At 35.6% G+C, this 22,145-nt stretch overlaps 1 protein-coding gene across 1 annotated transcript in view; it reads left to right on the forward strand.

The window, feature by feature from the left end:
* Positions 1–18,919: 18,919 nt before the first annotated feature.
* The window catches only part of LOC113048113 (corticotropin-releasing factor receptor 1), a 135,593-nt gene continuing 132,367 nt past the window's right edge, over positions 18,920–22,145 (forward strand). The window contains exon 1 of the mRNA XM_026209659.1: positions 18,920–19,757. Coding sequence (XP_026065444.1) covers positions 19,734–19,757 — 24 coding nt within the window. The 5' untranslated portion in view covers positions 18,920–19,733. The remainder of the gene's footprint in view (positions 19,758–22,145) is intronic.

Consider the following 22,145-nt stretch of genomic DNA (forward strand, 5'->3'; position numbering starts at 1 on the left):
TTGTAGACTAGCGGTTAAGGACATGTGCTTCAAAACACTGTGCTGTTGTTTTCAGATTGGTCTGAATTTGTCATCTTAAAATCATATCTGACTCCAAAAGGTCTATAATACCTGGAAATAGTTAGCTGTTAGCATTACCATTCATCTCAGTAGTATTGGCTATAACAGGATTCCCTGGAAGTACATGATAAAAAAATTGTTGCTGAGCTAAATACCATGCAACTAATTACTCTAGAACTATTAGTCATAAGAGTGTATATATATATATATATATATATATATATATATATATATATATATATTAGGGGTGTAACGGTTCACAAAATTCACGGTTCGGTTCGATACGATACACTGATGTCACGGTTCGGTTCGGTTCGGTTCGATACGTTTTAGATACAGCAAAATGTAAAAACATCTCAACTTTTCAGAATGCCGCAAGCGCACCGCGGGTCATGTGACAAGAACTAACCAATCAGCTTCATCCTTTCCCGTAACAACGTTGAGAGCTCAGCCAAGATGAAGGATCAGCTGATCATAGTTGTATATGGATTGCAATTTTGAAATAAATTTAGTAGCAGAGCTACTGCAAGCGATTTTTAGAGCTGCAAATCCATTTATCCTTCGCTGAAATTTCCGCGTCTCATGGAGAGAGCACGTCATTGTTGCTTAGCAAAGACAGACGCCTCATGAGCGCTTCTGCCCAAGCGCTTTGGAAAGGAGAAAGACGTGCTTAGCGTTTTCCATGCGTTTTTAGGCACGATATGTGAACGGCCCCTAAGGCGCTCGCTCACTCAGCACGCGCTGAAGGCTCGTTGCAAAATGTCGAATGCCTTTAACAGACCAGAAATATAAGATCCTAAAATAACCAACAGGTCTGGTGTTTGGGTTGGATTCCCTGTAAGCTATAGTCTCTAAATGCTGCAGGGATAGTTTGCTGCGTGCATGTTTCTCCTTTTTTTCGTCTTTTCCCAGATAGTACTGACGCATATATCCCAGATTTTTTTTTTTTTTTTATTCCCGCTGGTGTACCCTGTCATGTTGCAGATGCGACATACCGTTGTTTTTTTATCCACCACTCTCTTGCCATCACCATTATAGCTTAAAGGGAATCCAAAGTGCACCCAAACACCAGACCTGTTGGTTATTGGGGGATCTTCTCATTTCTAGTCTGTTAAACGCATTGGCTATTTTGCAACGAGCCTTCAGCGCGTACTGAGTGAGCGAGCGCCTGCTGAGTAGCCTAACATAAACATATAAGATGGTGTTTTTTTCTTCTTCGGGAGTGTCAGGGGCGTTGCCTGTTACGTTGTTTGGGTTATTGGGCTACCTTGTTGAACGCATATCATTATATTTCTCTCTCTCTCTTTTTTTTTTTTTTCAAATATAATTAATTACTCCAACGAACCGTTCGGTATACATAATGCGTACCGCGTACCGAACCGAAAGCGTCGTACCGAACGGTTCAATACGAATACGCGTATCGTTACACCCCTAATATATATATATATATAGTTCATAACATAGTATTGTGCAAAGAACCACATGAAAATAATGGTTTATTAAAGCTCCAGTAGGTAACTTTTGTAAAAAAATATATTTTTTACATATTTGTTAAACCTGTCATTATGTCCTGACAATAGAATATGAGACAGATAATCTGTGAAAAAATCAAGCTCCTCTGGCTCCTCCCAGTGGTCCTATTGCCATTTGCATGAATACATCGCTCCCGGTAAGAAACAACCAATCAGAGCTGCGGTCCGTAACTTTGTTTGTGTTCAAAATGTAGAAGAATTTATATAATAAGCGAGTACACCATGAATCCATTTTCCAAATAGTGTTTTTAGCTTGTCCTGAATCACTAGGGTGCACCTATAATAAGTGTTTATATTCTGACTATTTTAGATTGCTTCGGGGGTACCGCGGCGGAGTAACCCAGTACCTTTGTGATTCTTCATAGACATAAACAGAGAGAAGTAGTTCCGGCTACGATGTTCTTCCGCAAGACGCAAGCAGTTCTGTTTATTAACCGCTAGAGCGTCAAAAGTTCCCTACCGCAGCTTTAATCGATAATCTCCCCTATAAATATAACTTGTGTGAAGCAGAATAAAAGTTGGAACCAGTTCAACTGGAAACTGCAATTAATTGAATTTATTAGGTATGTAGAGGCACGTTTTTCCAGTGATGGAAATATTAAAGATAAATTGTAAAGTATTTTTTCAAAGTAAACCATTAATGTAGAAAGGCCGTTATTTTTTAGAACCAGGTGGTGGTGTTCTGGCATCTACCAGCAAATAAAATGGGCCATGCTACTTTACCAAACCATTATAAATAAATAAATAAATACGTTTTTACAGTACCATTTAGAGTCATTTTCAGCAATGATGCATTAAATTGGTCCGTGACAGTAAAGAGATGTATAATGTTCAAAAAATCTGAGCTTTCTATTCAACAAAGAACCCTGAAAAAAGTGTTTCCAGCATTGACAATAATAGGAAATGCTACTAAGCACCAGATCAGCATATTCAAATGTTTTCTGAAAGATCATGTGACTTTTTAGTAATGGTTTCTAAAAATTCAGCTTTGCCATCACATTAATAAATTACATTTTAAAATATGCTGAAAAATAAAACAGTTATTGATTCTAATACTACATCACAATATTACCGTTTTTACTTTTACTGCATTTTGAAAACCTTGGTGAGACTTTAAAAACATTTTTAAAAATCTTACCAACTACTTGTTTATAAGTAGTAGTGTACCGATCACATTTTAATTCTAAAACTACAAATGTGAAATTTGAAACATTTAAAACATTTAATTTATGTGTTTTCAGTAAGCCTATGAATGACAAGCTAATGACTTAGCCTACAAGTTTAACATAGCACTAACTGCTAATTATATATAACAAGATATCATGATAACATGCAACTGTTTGATCAAGCATTAAGCAAAGGAAAAAAACAGCAGATCTTATATGACACACATACTTGATAGTTTACTTTTTTTTTTTTATTTCTTTAGGTCATATCTTTCCTTACCAGGGTCAACAAGTGATCCTGGATTGCCACTGGCACCCCCTCAAAAAATAGGCCCATGTCATTCTTTGTGCTGTCAGTCCTAATAGGAGCCCCAAATGCCAGACAGTCACATGACCTTGCATTGAGGGCATCTGGCTGATAAGTAAGGACTGACTGTAAGGTTGATTGAACAACCAGATTTCTCTTGAGGTAAAAGCAGCTCTCTGCCAGTAGGATCAGATTTTACATCTACATCTGTAACTATAATCTGGGTCATAAATGTAGAAACTTGTCCAAGATCAGCATTTTCTGACAACCTCAACTTACTGAAGAAGCCTTGGTGTACGACTGACACAGTTATTCTCAGTAATTCAAAGAATTCAGATATTCTTATGTCTTGAGAGGAAGTTTGAGGGTAGTCTTTTTCACTTTTTGTTTTGATTTTATCAACTATGAGATCAGAAAACAATGTTTATGATTTTTCTGATTAAGTAAACTTTCTTGGTAGCTCACCTGGTACAGCATTTGTTTTACAATGTTGAGCATTTGATTATGAGTCCTGTGAAATGTGAGCCATGATGAAACAAGAAGAATTACAAAAACGTTGCCAGACTCACACTCATCTGATTTGAATTAAACTGAGCATTCTGTAAATGCCACTCACTGGGAAATTCACTTTTACAGTGTTGTGCAAGAAGCAACATAATATATTTTTGCAGAAATAAGTTTTATGTGGTTAATTAATATCCTGAATATTTTTGAAAGATTGTCTCCTCATATGTAACTTTTTTTTAGTGAAACTAGCTACTTTATTTTAAAATGTAGCTTGAGTGTAGCTCATGAGTAACTTCTGACATCTCAATATCTTCTCCAAGACTGGTTCATGACACATCAAACTCAAGAGCTCAGGCTCAGACATTGTACTTTGGATGACAAAACAAGAATTCCCACTAGCCATCAAATGACAGAAAGGTATATGCTAGATGGAATTTCAAAATTGTCATAGCGTATTAGGCTCAGATTTGAAAAGGGAATATTTAGTGTCATTGTTTCCAAGAGCAAAGCCTTCAAGGATTTCCATGGGGCATGATTAAATATTCATATCTGTGCTAATAAATGAACTGTATGTGACATAGAATGCGCTCACTCTTTCTCAGAATTTTAAATATTTATGTGCATTTCAGGTCTTGTTCAGCTCTTTGGACAATGCATTGTGACCTACATTTTGCAGCTCTTAAACTTCCATTGTATTTTTAAACAAAAATGCCATGTGTTTTGACTCTTCCTTTCTCAGTATCTTCATGTCTACAAAATCTTTTAGACAAAGTATGACACATGCCACACTTTTGTTAGCTTTTTGGTTGATTGCTTCTTTGAATAGACTACGCTAAACTTTGCTAGCTGAACTGCAAAATAATGCATTAATTGTATTTCTTACTACTGATTATTATTATAACGGCAGTCAGTAGTAACAAATATAAGATGCTTCTAACACTGATATTAATTTCTTTTTGCTGTTATTTTGTATTTATTCACTACAATGAAATATTATTTTATATATTTTTATTAAACAAAATGTTCTATTGCATTTTTCAGATAAAATATTAATGTTTTTATTTATATATTTATTCTTCTCAATAATAGATAAGCAAGTAGCAAATACGAACAGTGTAATTATTATTATTTTATTATCATTATATGTATGTCACTCTAACCAAGTCAATTCTGTTGTCTGAGAGCCGGTATGCTCAATTAGTGCTGACCTTGAGCGACTGAAATCGATGGAGCCGAAGCAGAGTATATTTTGTTATGTGGACAACAGGCTCATTTCAGTGTGAAATGAAAGCGTGCGAGTCACATCATCTTCAATGTTCACCCACCCAGCTCACTGACCTCAGGAGTCTGCTATCACAGTCTTTAACAAGAGACGATTTGTTTGGCTGACAGTAAAGGACACAATACATACATGTGTGCTACAAAGAAAAACACAACGATCAATTTGAAGCTGAAAGAAAGACTGGTATAAAATAAATACATCATAATGGATAATAAAGATCATCCCTATGTGCCGCAGCAGCATAACGATCAGGGAGTCACTGAAGGACAACCAGTGGGGGCAGCGTAGACGATTGCATGAAGAATACACACAAAACACCTCATTACCAAGCACTCAGCGGTATCCAGTGACATGGACCTAAAAATAGAGGATTTTTTTTCTGGCCTGTCTGAAAAGGTTGTATTGTACTGTGGCATTCAGAACTTGAGAGATAAATTAACTGACTTGAGCTCATCGTGGATGGTCCTTGGGTGATGGTGAATTATTAATAGACAGGAAGTACTAATGGCTATAAGATTTTCTATATTCCCAGGACATAGAGGAAGACAGCAGGCTCTGAGCCACATTGTTAGACTGTTCAATACATGTTCAGTACATTATAGCTGAAACCATTTGAATGTATGTCTGCTGGAATGCTCTGGATAGTTCCATGAAATACCCTTTGAGCAATGATACATTTAAAAAGAAAACAATTGAATATCCCTGTTTTGAAAGCATATATATAGGTTAGTTACAATTTGTTTACTTAGGCAATTGCAAAACAGCTAAAGTCTGTCTACACTGGATGCTATAAGGTGTGTAATATGAAGGTATTTTTCTCTTCTCTTCTTTGCTTTTCTTTTCTTTTCTGATTACTTTTGAAATTTTGATGTGTACAGAATTTTGATGTGTGCAGATGTGTACTATGATGCTTTGTAACAGGGAGTTTAATAACATTTAATTTGCACCTTCTTGGATGGCTTTTACACAAGATTTTGGATTGTTTCTATGTTGTTGTTGTTGTTGTTATTTTTTTCCAATTTCATTCAGTAGAGCATTTCTGTTGTCATGCACTGGTGTTGGACGAGAAGACCTGGCTCACAATCTCTGTTCCAGTTCATCTCAGAGGAGTTTGATGGGGATGGGGACTCTGTGTGGGCCAGTCAAGTTCTCCCACTCCATACTCATCCACCCATGTCTTTATTGAATGTTCTCAGGTACAGTCATGCTGGAATAGAAAAGGGCTTTCCTCAAACTGTTCCCACAAAGTTGGAAGCATAGCATTGTCCAAAATGTCTTGGTATGCTGAAACAGTAAGATTTCCCTTCACTGGAAGTAATCCAACCTCTGAAATACAGCCCAATACCATTATCCATCCTCAACCAAAGTAGTTACACGGTATACTGATATTGATGATAATCATGATATTTGTTGTTTTTGTACCTAGATGCTGTATTAAGCAGTGATGGGAGACACAAACCTTTTTAAAACATTGAATTAACTGAACCAGTTGGCCCTTCGCAAAGACCTGCCTCCCTTAGTTACGCTTGCTAAGTTCAACAAGCCATGGATGGCACTCTTAGTGAATGGGTGTTGATTTTCAATAATCCAATTTAATTATAATAAACTGTGTCCGTCCATCATAAAAAAAGTGTCACAAATGGCTCAGGGGAGTTATTAAAGGACTCCTAAAGAGCCAATTACTTTTTTAAATATAAAATTGATTGTATTGGTCTGAAAGAAGAAAGTCAAATACATCTAGGACGGCTTGAGGGTGAGAAAATCATGGGGTACTTTTCATTTGATGGCTAACTATCTGATTAACTACTGCTCTTCCTTTTAATTATGTCCTATTAAATACTGAAAACTGTTTAATATATTTAGAAATATTTTGATTACAGTAAGGATAAAATGAATGCATATCCTGAATTTCCCCTTTTTTGGTTCCTTTAACCAAAGTAAATTTCAAAAAAATGTACTACAGTATGTTCACTTGTGATAATCAATTGTGATTATTGTGATAATAAAAAAAAACTAAAATAATAATCTTTCAAAAGTATATGATTAGGACATGAAAATATCCTGCAGAACAGAAAGGCTGCATCTGGTCTCTATCTGCATCAGCTGTAACCTTGACTCATGTGTCGCAGAGCTCAGCACTTCATGTCAGGTGCAATGCATTTGCATCGGGTGCATTTGTTGCGGTCCCTACTATTAAAAAGCTCCACAATGCTGTCCAATGCAGAACTTTTGTAGAATTGGCTGCATTGAGTATAGAGCTTTAATGAAAACCGTATAGAGGACAGCATTTGAATCTATTGTTGATGAATGAAAAATGACTGCTCACTCACGTTTTTTCCAGGCTCAGTGTATGAGAGACAGGACAAGTCACTCAGACAGTCAATAATCTCTTGGGGCTGGGATGTGGGTCAAGGGCTTGTTGTGTGTGAGCATTTCTGTAGACCTCTCAACTTGTTATGGTGGATAAAACCATAGTTATCAAGTCACACAACACTGAATAAATCAGCAGAAACTGGAGACTAAACTGTGTGAGAGAGGCAATTATTCATTGCACAGTTTATTGTGTAAATATTCTCTGTCTTGCTTCCTCCTGCAGTCTGAAATAAGCATTTTTTTTAATGATAGATTAGATGCATGGTATCCTGAAGATATGCTTAATGTCAGGGCATGAGAAATAGAACAATAAAGCCAAACTCAGTGGATTAAAAAAAAAGAAAGAAAAAAAAACACTATTTAATAACTTACTTCCATATAGGAGATATTTAGAGATAAAAACTTGAAATCAAAAGTAACCCAAATGCACAATGGTATAACCTTATTTTGCGGGATTACCTGTCTTTGAAATCTTTCATTAACTAAATTAACTTGCCATATTTTAGATGGAAAAAGCCTGATCAAAATAATTTCTAATTTTGTACTTTTAGGTCTTGCCATTTCTTTAAAGGCACCATTCACAAATATTTAGGCACCATATTTATAATTATTTTTTTATTTTTTATTATTATTTTATTTTTATTTAAGTTCACATACACTTATGATATTAGAGTGATGAATGCAAAAAAGATTAAACTTGCATCCACATGGGCTCAGGAATAGGATTAAACATGAAGTATTTAGAAAACATATAATAAAACAGAGAATTATAATGAGCAGCACTGTAGTTCAAGTTGAGCAGGTTCTAAATCGGAGAAACATTTTATTTATTTTTTTACTTAGTGTTTATTGTGTTGTCAGAGTTAACCATGCCTGAATTGTAAATATTTGTAATCCAGCTGTTGACTTCAACAGTAAAGGTATATAAATTTATTTAAATTTTACACTTTTCATTATTATGCGGCTGAAATTGGTCACAAATAGGTGTTTACTAGCATTTGTGGCAGATAGTGTCTTCCAAACAGAGAGAACTGGCTGAGGTCTGAAATGCTGTCAAAGACCTCTGCGGAACGAGATAAGCAAGTTAGACAACATTCTGGTCATTAACTTCTCTGGAGAGGCGCAACTGTTTGGAGCCTGTCATTATACTGTAGCTCCACTCAGAGACCTACAGATATCATTCTCAGGCAGAATGATAAAACTGGGACAACTGAGCATATCCTCATGACACATGAGTCACAGTCTATTTCTTATTTCTATTTCAGAAAATCTGCCGTGGAACAGCTTTCCGAATAGGATGGCGGAAGTTCTAACTTAAACTTTGCATAATTTTTATCTCAGATAAAGATTAGATACTTGTGATCGCATGATCTTTACTTTGTGCAACTTGATTAGCATACTCAGGTGTGTTCGATTAGGGTTAGAGCTAAACTCTGCAGGAAAGTGGATCTGGAGGTCCAGATTTGAAAATCCCTGATACATACACATGAGTCATTGAGTTTTTAATTTATGACAACATAAATTTAATATGGATTATAAAAGAGGCAGAGCAGAGAATTTTTAATTCAGCTCTACTGCTATTTCTAAAATGATTTAAAATGAAATAGTGATGCAACTGTCCTCAATATATTTGTTTTAACTGCTAATTGCCATTGGCTTCCATAACATTACAGTTCTGCATGGTGTCCAGTACAGTGGGTAGATGTGTGAAAAAAAAAAAAAAAAAAAAATTGTCATACTTTGACATTGATATAAAGATACACAGGATTGGACCCAAGGTTATTATGGCTAAAAGTGACACTGAAAACAACAAAATGGTATTAAAAATAATGCTACTTAAAAAAAAAAAAAAAAAAGATAACTGAAAAAAAAAAAAAACTTATATCAGCTACTGTAGCTGCAACAATTTGCTGCAATCATTTTAATTTATTTTAACTTGATATACTAAAATAATGAAATAAAATGAATAAAAACTATATAGACAGAAAATACTAAAAATAACAAAAACACAAAAAAATTACTGAAACATATACTACAATTTAAATATAAACATTATAATAAAACCATGAGCATTTAAACAAATATAATAAAACATAAAAAATATATATATAATATATTATATATTTATTATATATTATTTATTTATAATAGTATCTCAATCATACTAAAATAACACTTTCTGGAGTTACATAAGGGTAAGTAAACAATAATCGATTTTTCCCCTTTAAGCAGTATTAAACAAATAAGAAACAAAGGGTAGTTAAAGTGTGTGTGTGTGTGTGTGTGTGTGTGTAGCCAGAATGACTCAAATGTTCAGCCAGACGTCTGAGGATATACAATATTACTTTCATGCACTTGACCTTTGAATTTAATGAAGAGAGTTAATTATGTCATCCTCTTTCTTGTCTCTGAAATTAGCAGTGATGTAAACATAACAGACACTGGAACCATAAAAATGCCCTGTTATGTTCCCTAATGTTATGTTTAGACTGAAAATGAACTTCCAGGGGAAGTTTTCTTTGAACATATTAAGAGTGTACTCAAATGATTACCTGTGCACAGGTCAATTAATTTCCTAAATTAATGATAAATGTAATGGATATAAGGAGAATCACTCCCCAGCCTATTAAAAAAAGAGAAGAACTCTCATCTCCATTTCCAAGCCTAAAAGGAAAACAGAATCTGATCTTGTCAAGTGCATAAGCGCATACTTTATTAATGTATATTCCTCTTTCTTTTAGAGCTTTTAAATTCAGTTCTGTCTAAAAAGCCAATTCCCTTTGGGAAGACAAGATCACCCTTACCATCTTGTCGCTGTTCAAAATGTCCCAGTTATGATAAGTGACGATATGAATGAGTCATGTACGCCATATAGAAAAGTGCACCGTGTGCCATCAAAGCAGATGTCAATATGTCACAGGTGAACTGACAGCATGCCATAAAGTAAAATGAGACGTATGCCACAGCAGGTGTTGTGATAATAAATGGATTCATCATGAATACTTCTCTGTGAAATTGTGGAAGAAAATAATCTGAAATCATGATGAGATGTATAGACAGCAGACAATATTATATTTTAAAAATAATTGAACTCTTTCCCCACCAGCATTTCTTTTTTTTTTTTAAAGTTGCCAGCCACCGCCAGGGATTTTTTATGATTTTCACTAAACTTCCTCCAGTATATTTTGCTGTATGAATATTTGAATATGCAATACGGAAGCAATAAGTGACGACGGGCCGTTGAATTATTACAAAAACAATGCACACCCGAGGTAGTGATGCGGCCATGACGCGAAGTGGAGCCACACCGTTTTTTTAATACTTAAATCGCTATTGTGTGTAGGATTATTTCTTCTGCATCTCATCCAGTGCCACTTTTGCTACAAGTAGTTCCAGAATGTCATTTTAAAGCTGGTAATGGAGGCTTGAGCCATGATAACATTCTAATACAGTTATTAATTAAGTTATTAGAAAGAGAGCTAGAGAGACATAAACACACAAACATAGAGAGAGAGAGAGAGAGAGAGAGAGAGAGAGAGAGAGAGAAAGAGAGAGAGAAAGAGAGAGAGAGCTTGTGTGAATTAGGCTTGCCTTTTTGCATCTCTAAACAGTGCTGTTATTACCTCACTAGTGAGAAATATCATGTTTAGCCTTTATGTTGCTAGACCATATAGGCTAACTGATAAAATCATCAGGGCAGCACTGACAACAGCTTTTTGTGCGAACTGCGTGACTGTTATTACGGTTAACTATGCAAAGTGATATGGAACTGTAATGTGGTAAAGAGAGCTGCCCGGAACTATGTTCACCACGTGTTTCACAGAAAATAATTGCACACCTCAGAACGTTTGTCAGCCAATCAGATTCAAGCATTCAACGGCCCCGTAGAATAAACCAAAATAAAGATCAGAGCCCCTACTTTAAAAAAAAAAACCCGGTCAGCTTTCTTTTCAACACCTCTGTCCAGGGCTTCCTGTGACACTGAGGGAAAAAAAATATCTAGAAAGAGTACAGTGTCTGGAAATACATGAGAGTGTATACTTAATTTTACGTGGCTTTTATAGCATGATCTTAATGACAGTGTTGAAACTGCATAATGTAGCATATAGGCCTAATGCAGGAGCACAAATCTCAACTCGCAAGAAGATTTCCTTCACTCACACAAAACTGGACGTGTACTTTTAAATATGCATTGTTCTTTTTTATGAGTCTGCTCTGCTCTCAATCTGATCTGTTGCGTGTACACGCTCCAACGTTGTCTTTTTTTTTTTTTTTATTCAGGCGAAGAGTAGGCTTTTCTCACTAAATGGAAGCAAGCTGAATATAGTCAGCCTTTTCTAGTTATTTATTTTATTAATACTTATTTTAATTTAATTTAAGTGCTTATATTGTAAATATGTGTTTATTAAATTATTTTATTTAGTGCATTTGTATTTTGTTGTTTTTGTATATGTGACCCTGGACTACAAAACCAGTCTTAAGTCGCTGGGGTATATTTGTAGCAATATCCAAAAATACTTTTTATGCCAAAAATCATTAGGATATTAAGTAAAGATCATGTCCCATGAATATATTTTGTTTATTTCTTACCTTTTTTATTAGTAATATGCATTGCTAAGAGTTTCATTTGGACAACTTTAAAGGCAATTTTCTCAATATTTAGATTTTCTGCACCCTCAGATAACAGATTTTCAAATAGTTGACAAATAATGTCCTATCATAGCAATCAATGGAAACATTATTTATTCAGCTTTCAGATTTAGATTTTTTTTTTAAATTGACACTTAAGGTTTTGTGGTCCAGCTTCACATATAGTAAGTTATACAACAAAAGTGTATCAACCAGGTTCCAGACATAATCACTGAGGGTGCTTCTGAAATTAATGAGGGTGCTCTAGTATTAATGCACATTTTCACATATTTTGTCTGGTCTATTGCTATGGTAATCAACATGTCAAACACTGCTACTTCGAGAGAGAATCCCACATAAAAATGCAGATGTCATTCCTGAAACTTTGCAACGTGTGTATGTGGCCAAAGTTACAGAGACATTGGAGCTGTAGATACTATTTAACAATGTGTACTTAAACTGGGGTTAAATACTACTTACACATCTAGTTACTATGTAAGTACATATGTATTAGGGACACAATATAAAGTGGGACCAAATGATATTTCAAAATGTTGCATTCAATTTCACCTATTTTAGTTTGGCATTATAGTTTGGGAAAATTCAAACTAGGAAAATGCATACAAGTGTATGTTTTAATAAAAGCTATACAAGTAAGAATAAAGGACTTATCAGAGTGGTATCCTCCACTAGATCAAGCCACGCATCACATCGTGTTCTTCATCTGAGGTTGATTCCTTATAGCTCGTCTTCGTTCAAAATTTTAAAGGAGCCTAGTTGGACTTGATGAATCTCCCGACTTTGTTTACACAGGTGATATGGGAGTTTACATGTTCGCACGTCTCACGTGGATGATTACCGTATGAATGTTGCACGCTGCACATGGGTGTGATCTAGAGGTCTTCACTGGTCCAAAAATTCATGCCCAAACCCGAAAGAGACCCGTAATGTACTAGACCGAACTGACCCGGACCCGTTTAATATTTCAAAAGCTGGCCCCGGCCCATGTAGATCCGAGAAATGCCTACCTGGACCCGACCCGGACCCGTCTATTATTTGAAAGCTGGACCTTGACCAACCGGGAAGAAACAGACTCGACTGGACCCGACTGTCACATTTTCCACCTTAAGTTGCTGTTACAAGTCAATTAACCTGTTGCGAACAATACAGCTTTTTGTCTTACCTAATTTAAGGAGCAGTAGTCTCTCTTCCTTGTACCTGACTGCCTGTGATGCATTACAATCCTCTGACAAGAAAGTTATCCATGTTATTCCTATCGTTATTCCAAGTCCAATCTTAATTCACTCATTATTTCTGTCATGGTGCGGTAGAGACGGCGCCGTGGAAAGAACAAGGTCAGGGTCCAAGATGCAGGGATACGTGATACAACTGACATTCAATAATCCAGGCAGGCAGAGTGGTGTGTGAGACAAAACTATATAGTGAACAAATGGGGAACACCTGTGTGTGTGAGTAATTGAACAGGTGTGCAGAGTGAACCAGGTAATGAGTCCGGGAGCAAGGGAGAAACACAGGTGGAGCAACTAAACAGTAATGAGGTGACAAGGTGGGCGGGGTCAGAAAAGGACAGGAGAAAGCACATGGCACCAAATAAACACAACACTCACAGAAGACAGTGACAGAAAGACAAGACTGTGACAATTTCAGCTTCAAAAGTCCACTTGATGTCACGGTGACGGATGACAAATGCAACTGTGCACATGTACATTCTGACTCGAGTTAAATCGCATAATAACTTTGACTGTTTGCCCTTTTGAACTATAATAACGATCCCTCATTCAGTGCCATGGCTGATGACGTTATTTATTTGCTATCATATCTGTGCTCTCTGCTCTGTGTTGATTCTGAATCTCTAAAACTTTAAGATTAAACGGTTAATTTAAGTTATTATAAAAATGGGAGGAAATGTAAAGCGCGGTTTTGCGGTCGAAGTGTCCCTCACTGGTTGCCATAGAAACATGAAACGCGCTTGAGACTGTACATGCGTGCTAGCTGGATCAACCTAAAATATGTTTAACGCAATTTGAGCGTCATAGAAAACATTCATGTGACAGTTCACCTCAGATTGTGTTGCTGATTTGAAATATATTAAATATTAATGTGTCAAGTCTGCAAGCATTGCATTTACTCTGAGTCTGCGCGCTCTGCTTCTTAAGGCGAGAGAGAGAGAGAGATCACTTTTTTTGGCTAAATCTTTTCTTTTCCTAATTTTACAGGTTGCAAGTTACAAAAACCACAAGCAGTGTTTGATCACGGCAGTGTTTGTTCTCCGAGTCTGATCGCACAGGTATTACACACAATGTTAAACAGACCCGAGACCCGAGGTAATAGATTCAGACCCGACCCGGACCCGGCTGATCATTTAAAATATACCCGTACGGGTCCCGGGTCGGGTCCGGGTCGACAGGTCTCGGATGCACTGTGAAGACCTCTAATGTGATCACATAACATATAATTAGCTCAGACGGGAAAGTCTGGACCTCACATTGGTTTCATATGGATTATATATCTGAGAATATGTTTTTGATATGTCTTAATTTAAAGTGGTCATCGGATGCCCATGTGATATAAGTTGATATGATTCTTTGAATGAGTCTTAATGAACAGTCTATAACATACTTTGCTTAAAATTTCTCAATGAAAAAACATTTTTTTCCCCGTCAAATGAGCTCATTTTTTAACAAGCCATTCTAGTCCTTGTTGCTTTAATGCTAATGAGCTTTGCTGACCCTGCCCCTCTCTTCTGTGGAGTGACCAGCAGTACTGTTTACTTTAGCCACAAAACTTGCTTATTAGCACATATTAGAAGGCCAATTTGCAAAGATTCATAAAAAAATCCCTTATACTCACTTCTTCTGTAGATGAAGCTTGAGCACAAATGATTTGCGCAAACATACGTAGACTCATTTAGGCAGATCGGGGATCAGCGCATTCCCTTCAAAATGAAAGTAACATTAATCCTCTACGTCTTCAGTGGCTCAGATGTAAATGACAAGTGCTATTTTCATTATTACATCCAACAACAAAACACCTCAATTGCTTAATTAATCTTCCCCTTGACACAATGGTGGTCAGCTCACAGCTCACTCAGGGCAGGTCTAAGGTAAGATGGCCTTGTCTATCAACTATCATGGGAGGGGCCTGTGCAGAACTACGTCATTCTGACAGGAATCTCAGAACAGCCTGATTTGAGAAAGGGGATTTTAAAATAGGGATTAAAAAAAAAAAACACTGGGTGGATTTTTATCTTTATAGAATGGATGTTTACACACACTTCCAACTTACATTTATGTTCAAACAACAACAAAAGTGAATTTTGCATCCGATGACTTCTTTAAAAGTAGAGACCCCATGTCAACAAATTTGTCCCCCTAAATTTGGAATTGTATCACACTAAACAATTTTGACTTCAATGCGCTGTTTGTCCTGTGGGTGCCAGTGATGGAAAAAAGTAAAACATCACCAGCTGCTAAATTCAACTCTGCGTTCACTGTCTGGTGCAGAGCCAGAAGAGACAGACATGCTTTAATAGCGCTGCACATTATAACCAGTCACACATGATTCTGTTGAGTTTATGAATGCAATGACCAATCAGAGTCATCGCTGGAATGCCTCTGTTTTGATCACTGTGCGCACTCGCTGACTGAATTCTGCTCTCAGGAGAATTCTCTCATCATAAACAGCAAAGTACATATGTGCGTATGAATGTAAGCAAGATATTCATTTCACAGTGTAAACCGCTTCAGTGATTTTAATGGGAATTTTTAATGGGAATTTAATGAGTGCTTGAACTCTGGCTAGACTGAAGGCAATTATAATGTTTTTTGATAATGTAAATGCTCTTTCCTCTCTTTCTTTACATTGAAAGAGTTATAATTAGTAACTTACAATATATATATTTTTTAATTCACATTAAATACAAAGAAGGTCGTAGCCTATTAAATATATTTTATAGCACGACACCCATGTGTTGTAGATTTAAAAGACATTTTTTTTACTGTTATGCTATTTTGGCCATCGCCCATTATAGATCAACTAACATATTCTATTAAGGTGCAAAATGTATTTACTTACGCATATTTTAGAACAAAAATTTTACTTCTTCTGTAATTTTTGCCTTTCACTTGATCCTTCTTGGTGAACCCTCATGATTATTTTTAAGAAATTAAATAAACTATTTTACATTTAATAAGGGCTAGGGATTACCTGGGGAACCTAATACTACTACTAAACATCCTACTACTGTCCGCTTGATCCTATTCCATCTCATCTCCTTCAAGCCATTTCTCCTGCCATTGTACATGCACTCGCTCACATTGTTAAAACATCCCTTCACACTGGTGTTTTATCTTCAGCATTTAAACAGGCTTGTATAACCCCATCTTCTTAAACCCACTCTTAACCCAACTCTTTTAGAGAACTTCAGACTGGTTTCCCTTCTACCTTTCATTCCAAAAACACTTGAATGAGATGCGTTCAACCAAGTCTCTGCCTTTCTCACATAGAACAACCTTCTGGACAGCAAACTATTTGGCTTCAAAAGTAGACATTTGACAGAGGCTGTCTTGCTCTCAGTTGTTGAAGCCCCAAGACTGGCAAGAGTGGCTTCCAAATCTTTTATACTTATCTTGCTGGATATGTCTGCAGCTTTTTATACGGTGAACCACCAGTTTCTCCTGTCAATCCTATTGGAAAATGTCATCTCAGGAACCTCAAGCCAGTGGTTTTGGTCTTATCTCTCAGATAAGTCATTCAAAGTATCTCGGAGAGGTTAGATGTCCAAGTTGCAACATCTAACTACTTGAGTGCCTCAGGGCTCAGTTCTTGTACCAGTAATTGATGATAAACTGAATTTCTCAGACTACATTGATAAAACTGCACGGACCTGCAGATTCATTTTATACAACATTAGGAAGATCAGGGATGTCTCATTTATAAAACTCTCTGTAGATTTCATCCTAAAAGTGTGCATAGGCACAAAAGCTAGATTTTGCATATGCACAAAAGTTTGACAGAACCTGCACAAAAATCCCTTTATATAAAGCCCTTTATAAATCACAGTCAGGGGAAGATTGTGCATACGTGCATGTCCACCTCGTCTCCTCCCCAAAATAACCATATATGGAGCTTTCAATGCCTAGTTTTACTATGCATAACCTCATCTGCATATCATTTACATGCATACTCCTATACCAGACAATGGACCGTTCGACCTCTGAATCCAGCAGTGTCTGCCATAATATCGAAGTAAAAATCATTGTTCTCGTTAAATATTTGTCATAACATGTGATCTGTAGTTCAATTTAAAGATGAATTATTGTGCACCTATTCTTCAAGACTTCAAGGTTTCATTAAAACATAGTATACTACGGGAAATTATGTAACCTATTGTTGATAAAATTATGTAATTTCAGTGTTTATCTCCATTAATATGAGTGGAGTATTTAATGTTAATGTGTATATCGACATGAAAACAGAGTTTAAACTTGTTGTTTACTTCTTTACTTTTCTCACTCTAGGAAAAAGAGTTTGTACGCATAGTTTATAATGTCCCTACAGCATGCATACATATTTACGCAAAGTTTATTTTTTTATAAATCATGATAGGTGTCTGTAAAATTGCTTACGCATTTTCCCTTACTTTCAGAACATGCTGCACAACACATTGTTCAATCCTTTGTTCTATCCAGGCTGGACTATTGCAATGCTCTCTTGGCAGGTCTTTCAGCCACTTCTATCAAACCTGTACAATTAATTCAAAATGCCACTGCAAGATTAATCTTTAATGAGCCGAAAAGAATGCACATCACACCTATGTTCATCAATTTGCACTGGCTACCAGTAGATGCTCGCATAAAATTCAAGGCATTATTGTATGCCTATAAAACCACCACTGGCTCTGCACCCCTTTACCTAAATTCATTACTTTAGAGTTATGTGCCCTCCAGAAGCTTTTGTTCTGCAAGTGAACGTTGTGTTCTTGTGCCATCTCAAAGAGGCACAAAATGACTTTCACTGACTTTTTCATTGACTGTTCCCTCTTGGTGGAATGTACTGCCCAATTCAATCCAAGCTGCTGAGTCCTTAGCCATCTTCAAGAATGACTGAAAACACACCTGTTCCATCTTTATTTGACCCTCTAACTCTAGCACTTTCTATTCTATTTTAATTCTACATTATCTATCTTCTTTTTTTTATATAAAAAAACAATAGCTTTCTATTTTTTTTTCTATTCTATGTACTTGTTTTTCTTTGTTTGTATGTATGTATGTGTGTGTGTGTGTGTGTGTGTATATATATATATGCAGTACCTACTGTGCAAAAGTCGTAGGCCACAAGTATTTTCAACAACAACAAAAAAGGTTTTATGTCAGTTATTTGTATGTTTTGCTGTAGTGTGTCAGTAGGAATATATATATATATATATATATATATATATATATATATATATATATATATATATATATATATAGATAGATAGATAGATAGATAGATAGATAGATAGATAGATAGATAGATAGATAGATAGATAGAACCTTGCTACGTGTATGCGTTAGGCTAACCATGTCATTTGCACTTAAATATTGTTGCTATTGCTTTTTTGTAAGGTTTGATTGCTTACTCATTTGTAAGATACTTTGGATAAAAGCGTCTGCTAAATGACTAAATGTAAATGTAATGCAATGAAACCAAAATACAAATGATATCATTTACATATTATTATGATTCTTTGTTTATTTTATTGTTATTATTATTATAATTATTATTAGTTATTTGAGCACCGCACGACATAGCTTACACAATTTGATCTGTATTTGACTCAAACGTCAGTAACGCGATATTATTCAGAACGTTTTATGTCCATTAATTACATCTTTGGTGGAATATAAAGTGCTAGGCGTCGGTAGATCTTGTGTATGTATGGACCATACAGCATGGTGTTGAATTAAGTCAGTGATGCGCCCTGTGCACTTCGAAATGTGAGTAGGGTATAGCTCATTTTCGAATAGAACTGATTCATTATGAAGGCTGTTCAGCGTTGAGCCTGCTGCTGTGCGCACGCGAGAGAGTGAACCGGTTGGATAGGATGAAGAAGAGTAACCCGCGTGGGAACCGCACGGATTAGTTTACACCGGCGAACTCCGCTCTTTTTACTCTTTACAATTGTCGTCACATTCTGCTCGCTGGATAACATTAGCCGCTCGCGCGCAAAATCCGAACATCTATTTCCCTTATCCGCGCTCTGTGACGCCTCCTCGCTGTCATGCAGGGGCTCCATGTGAACGTAGGATATGTTGACCGATGGGAAACAAACAGAGGGTCACTCTCGGTGTGAGGAGGCAACGTGAAGAGGATCTGCTGTGTTTACAAGGAACGAATCAATTTGGGAAAGAAACGGAGCAAATAGTGACAGCACTCTCGGAAAAGTTGAGTTCCAGCTGCAGGGGAGCAGGTCGAAACGCTTATCATAGACAGGGAACACTGAGTGTTGCGCGTGACTACTATCGGGTCTGAATAAACCGTTTACACCTGCCTCCGGGGACATTAAGAAATCAAACCGGACAGAAGAATATTTACCGAGGACATGGTGTAAATTTGAATCCCTAAATAATAAGGATATATCGCCTGTATTAATAATAACTCATCTGGAAACTGGGCATGAGGCATCGACTCAAATGCGCGCAAAATTCCCCCGTTTATTTTCAGTTGTAGGTGCTGCCCTGGCCATCCTTGGGGTGCATATCTGTTGTTTTTCAAACAGAACTGTCACCCCGAAGCAGAGCATTCGGACAGCTGCACCTGGAGTAAAGGAGCGCTGTGCTGTTTGAAGGTTTCTGTAGAAAAACACAGGAGCAATGAGTCGCATCCTCCATCCACAGGTACGACTATTACACCATGAAAGCGTATAGTAGCTTAACTGTTAAAATGTTAGTAATTTTAACAGAGAAAATAATGAAAAATAATGCTACAGTGCAGTAAGATTGTAAATTACCTTAATAGGCACACGAAAAAAAAAAACAGCTTAAAACGGATACGAATGCGGATTATTATTATTATTATTATTATTATTATTATTATTATTATTATTTTATTATTATTATTTTATTATATATTTTTTAAGAAGGGTAACTTATACATTACCTGAAAAGAAGTGTATGGTAAAATATAGATAATTTATTTTATTTATTTATTTATTTAGAAAGAAACTGTGCACTCTTCTTCTGATAAATGTGCACTGGAGTGTTTTATGTTGCAATTTTATGTTGCTTTATCTTATCTAAAGCATTAGTTTAGCATTGTGTGTATAAACCTAATGGTATTTTGTTTGTGTGGGTAACATTGTGCTCTTGTCAGTTTGTTGGTACTGGTGACAGTTACTATAGAAGCTATTTTTTATGCAAGTACATTGTGTGGCATTCCTTTGCATCACTTGTGCTTGGTGAGTATGGTCTCAAGTATGGACTCAAGACTGGCATTTTTATAGTGTTTTTTTTTACAGAGCTGCCAGTTTTTATTTTATTTTATTTACTTATTTATTTTACCACAAGTTTAAGTAAAATTATTTTTTTACAGTGTACATTTTAGCCGCTGAAACTTTTCCACACTAGTTGTGTTTTGTTTATTTTTATTAGACTTTTTTTTCCATCAGAAACATGTTTATTTATTTAATGTTGTTTAAATAGTGGATTAACACTTGTCATTAAACTATCATTTGACACTGAGATCTTAAGGGAAATGGTGGAGGTAATTAATGACTATCCTTCGACGGGGAAGATCATTGTCAATGTGAGTCAGCAGTGTGTGGGTGTGCTATTGAATTCTGTAGACAGTAAATACAAGCACGGACAGGACACAATCATTTGCCAGTCCTCAGCTGAGCCACAAGACATTTTCAAAGAATTATTCTAGCTTATGATGGAAGCTTTGCAATGCATCACAAACATATCATATATTCTAAATAATATAAAATGACATCACTGAAAGGAAAATAAAAAAAGAGCCTTTATTTTTAGGCAGCGGCTATTTGCACGAAGTAAAGCACTGTTAAAGATTTGACCGTAAATACACAGTAAATTACTGGCTACTAGTTGCATGACTTTCACAGTCATTTACTTTATGTAAATTCACAGTAAATATCTGTAAACTAGTTACATTACTTTCACAGTAAATTACTTTATAATTTTTACACTAAATAATTGTAAATTGACAGCTGTATACGGTGAACTCAGAGTATTTATTCCATACTGTGATTTGGCAGTATGTTCCTGTAGAATTACTGATTTAGCCTTGAAGTAAATGCCATTAGATTACTGCAATTTAGCAGTATTCTGCTGTAGAATTACAGTGTAAACTGAAATAGTAATCCAAATCAGTAGCCAGTAATATGCTTTGAATTTAATATAAAATGTATTGTTAATTAAAAACGTTTAATTTAAAATGTATTGTAAATTTATTATAAAATACTGTAATTTTTAACTTTGATCTTTTAACCCATTAATAACCTGTAACACTGGAAAGATATGTTCAATTCAAATAAACAAAACCATCCATTTTACACATTTATTTTGCAGTTTAATAAATAAAATGTGGACAATTTTAACTCCTACCCTAACCCTACCCGATACTTTGTTTTCACCCTTTTGATTATTTCCTTCATTTTAATTTAAAAGAAATTCCTTTCCTACACTGTAAAAAAAAACTGTTAATTTACGGAATTTTACTGTTTTATTTTACAGTTTTTTCACGTAATTTTGAAATACAGTTTAAAATTGTAAAATTACAGAAAAAGACTGTAAATGTACATATCCCATGTAAAATGAAAAACATGTAAATGTGCATAATGGCCCAAAAATATTTTTTGATGATTTTTTCCACATAACACACCAAAATCAGTGTGCTATATATATTTGTATTTGTGTGTGTGACATTAATAATATAATTTCATATTTATTAGAAAATATATATAACAGCTGTACAAAGGTTCACTGAGCTTATCAGGAGGTACTGTATTTAGTACTATTTACTGTAATAAAGCATGTCTTAATGAAGACATTTCTTTATAAATAAACAGATCAGCACATTTATATGTAGCCGAAGGCCTATTTTTTATTTAATCTTTATAAAAAAAAAAAAAAAAAAAGGACATTGCAACGCTGGATTGTCGCGTTTTTAACACAAACGAACCAAACTGTCCCTGTTGAAATGTAAATCTACGTCTGTGGTGTGAGATGTTTCCAAATTGATTGCAAAAGTATGGATCCTGGCAA

This window comes from Carassius auratus, chromosome 3, assembly GCF_003368295.1.
Source record: "Carassius auratus strain Wakin chromosome 3, ASM336829v1, whole genome shotgun sequence".
NCBI lineage: Eukaryota > Metazoa > Chordata > Actinopteri > Cypriniformes > Cyprinidae > Carassius > Carassius auratus.